At 35.4% G+C, this 3,116-nt stretch overlaps 1 protein-coding gene across 2 annotated transcripts in view; it reads right to left on the bottom strand.

Moving 5' to 3' along the window:
- Positions 1-6: 6 nt before the first annotated feature.
- The window catches only part of LOC113210236 (uncharacterized), an 11,876-nt gene continuing 8,766 nt past the window's right edge, over positions 7-3,116 (bottom strand). For both annotated transcript variants that reach the window (XM_052275961.1, XM_026428119.2), the window contains 2 exons: positions 1,842-2,000; positions 7-731 (listed from right to left, as the gene is read on the bottom strand). In XM_052275961.1, coding sequence (XP_052131921.1) covers positions 511-731; positions 1,842-1,953 — 333 coding nt within the window. In that variant the 5' untranslated portion in view covers positions 1,954-2,000 and the 3' untranslated portion in view covers positions 7-510. The remainder of the gene's footprint in view (positions 732-1,841; positions 2,001-3,116) is intronic.

The following is a 3,116-nucleotide window of genomic DNA, read 5'->3' on the forward strand; positions in this document are numbered from 1 at the left end:
CTCTCATTATTTTTTGAGCTGAGCTCTCTTTTCAAGGATGCGTTTCATTTTGATTTGGTGTTTGATATCTTTTCATTGTTTCCTTCTCATTGTTTTTGTTTTCATAACTGGTGAGGGTGGAGGGACAATGCTAAAATGGTGTGTTTCACAGTGTAATGAGCAAGTGTCCAGCAAACCACAGGTGGCCCCAAGCATTCTAGCTTCCCCCTCACAAACTAATAAAACAAGGACAAGAAAGAAACAAATGAAGAAAATCATAACACCAAATCAAAATTAAACATCTCCTGAAACACATGCACAATTTAAAAAAAAAGAAATATGGTTGAGCCCCTGAGTTTTGTTGTTTTTCTACTTTGAACCAAAGTTTCTAGTGGCTACACCTAGATTAGCAGAAAAGCCAGGCCAATCCTAATTTTGGTCCCAGCTTTATCCAGTCACCTAGCTCAAAACCATAACATATTTATGAGAAAAATAATTTTATCCATACCAACCAAAAGATTGAGGATAAAATTATATCAAAAAAACATAAGAGAAGTTAAACATTGTATTGGAAATGTGGCTCACAAGCTTCTGTAGACTCATGCTGGACTCTGACAAAATCACTAGAGGATTTAATAGCTTCCACACCAAGAAATAGTATAGTCTCCTCAGAGGGCAACTTCTTTGCCACAGATGAATCCTTTTCATCATTGGCAACTTGTTATAACCCTTGTTGAAGTTGAAGAAAACTCCTGCAAAACAAGAATTTATTGATGGAATGCAATGAGTGAAAAGTAATAAGCTGGAAAACATCTGGAGCCCCCCCCCCCCTGAATTTCTAACTATTTTTCATAGTTTTTATTAAAAACTGAGTTTTTTACATTTAAATATTAATAGGATATTAAAATATTGTTTATAACTTAATTTAAAGGTCAGAGTGGCCTAAACATTTTCCATACTGCTTCCAAATGTTCTGTTTGTTGGGCTCTTACTTACAACATGAGTGATAATTGTCAGTTGTGATCTCTCTAGTAGACATCCGGTTGTTCTCTATTCATTAGGACTTTTTCTGAAGTGCTGAAATGACGTACACTTACAAGTGCTCAACACATCCAAAAGTCAAACAAAAATGTTACTATATCTTTTGGGTACATCAAGTGTGGGGCAATGTTTGTTCATTCTAAACGAGACACAGCAAAAGTTATTTCTATGTAAATTGTAACTTTCTAGATACAAATTTGCATCTATTTGAGATATGCTTAAGAATGCATCCTCGCTAGATAACTAGATACAAAATTGTCCTTTTCCATTTAGAGTGTATAACGCAGGTTTGAAAAGAAATGAGATGAAACATAAAGGACGGAACCAAGTTGCACTGACCTTTGACCTAACATTTCAAATTCTAAAGTCGCAGTATGAAAAATGATTCACCTTGCAATGGACACTTGGACACTTCATTTGATGTATTTAAACCGAATGCAGTAACATTTTTGTTTGACATTTTGATGTGTTAGCCACTGGAAAGTGCACAGCATTTATTTCACAAAAAAGGCTACTGAATAGTGAACACTACCATAAATTGTCATAGCTTGATGTCTACTTCAGACAGATCGCAACTAGCAAGAGCACTTATGTCAAGAGCAAGAGCCCAAGGAAGCAATTTGAAAATTTTCTAGGCCACTCTGACCTATAAAATTAGTTATAAACAACACATTAATATTTTATTAATATTTAAAATTTAAAAACTCATTTTTTAAAAAAAAACTATAAAAAATGGTTAAAAAGTCAGGGGGGGGGGGGACTCTACAGACAAGGGATCCTTCAAGATCTGCCCAATAAGCAAAGGTGAAAAAAAAGTTTACCTTTTACTTTGTGAGGAAGTTCACCTGATTCATTCCGACAGGCTTTAATGGGTGATTGAACATTGTTCTTCCTAATTGCCTTACTTGTTACTTGTGCCCATCTTTGGTACATTGGGGGCTCAATTTTCCTTTCCTGACTATAAAATACAGAAGCGTCAGCTGTAATAGAGAGATCAAAAACAAAAATACGATGAATGATGACATACAGTAAGTTAGAAAATTTTTGTAGGCCCCCCCCCCAGGAATATTCCCCTAATATCTTACTATTATTAAAACATTTTTCAAAATATATTTTTTTCCATTAATAAAACAATGACAAATCTTAGAATAACTTGCTGGAGTGCTGGGCAAGTTTTCATATCAACTCAGATAATGAGCGCAGCTGGGAATGACTTAAAAAACTGCTGTTCTGAATTACTCTGCTCTACTGCAATATACGTACACGGTGCATAACTAATTTTTGTCCTCAGCTTCTCTCTCCTTGTCTGGTTTGCTGCTACTTGTTGACAACAGTAAGAACATTTTAATTACTTAAGCTATTGAACACACTTCTACTTATGTTCAGAAAGAAGTTGTTGGTACTGCTAGACGATGCTTAAATTACTTGGACTTTGCTGTACAGACAAGTATGCATTTGGTTCCGGCCATTTCAAGTTGTTGCTTTGGAGCTGCTTCTCACAATCAGTTCTCATAACACATAACATATGTTAAGTCAATCTGGTTGTTGTGAGTTGTCTTGAATGAAACTGAACTTTTGTTTTTATATCCTTCTTACTCTGGTTAGCATGTGTATCATTGAACTGAAATGGTAGGAGTTACGTAGACATGGTTTGGTAGCCTACATTTATGGTAACTCTTTGGCCGACATTTAATGGTACCAACTTACAGTATGGGAAAATAGAGCTGCTCATTTATTGTCAATGACAGTTAAGTTGTCACTAGTATCACAAAACCAATTGCAACTTAAAGCTCTATTTGGGAATATATTTCACCTAATGGGCTGCACCATAATATGATTGGGCACCTATTTCCACCTCAATGCATTGGTGCTTAGAGATGCTGACAAGAGATAACTACTGTTTCATTTATTCATAGAGAATTGACAACAACCATGTAGAATTACCATGACACAACTATATCATGAACAAGAAGAGATGAAACAAGCATCAAAGCAACAGCATGAGATGGCTGAAACAAACACAAACAAGTCTGTGAAGCAAAGCCAAGATAACGTAAGCTCTGTTACAACAGAACCAAAGACTTCTTTCTTAATGA

The sequence above is a fragment of the Frankliniella occidentalis genome, unplaced genomic scaffold, assembly GCF_000697945.3.
Source record: "Frankliniella occidentalis isolate FOCC.00 unplaced genomic scaffold, Focc_3.1 Scaffold1249, whole genome shotgun sequence".
NCBI lineage: Eukaryota > Metazoa > Arthropoda > Insecta > Thysanoptera > Thripidae > Frankliniella > Frankliniella occidentalis.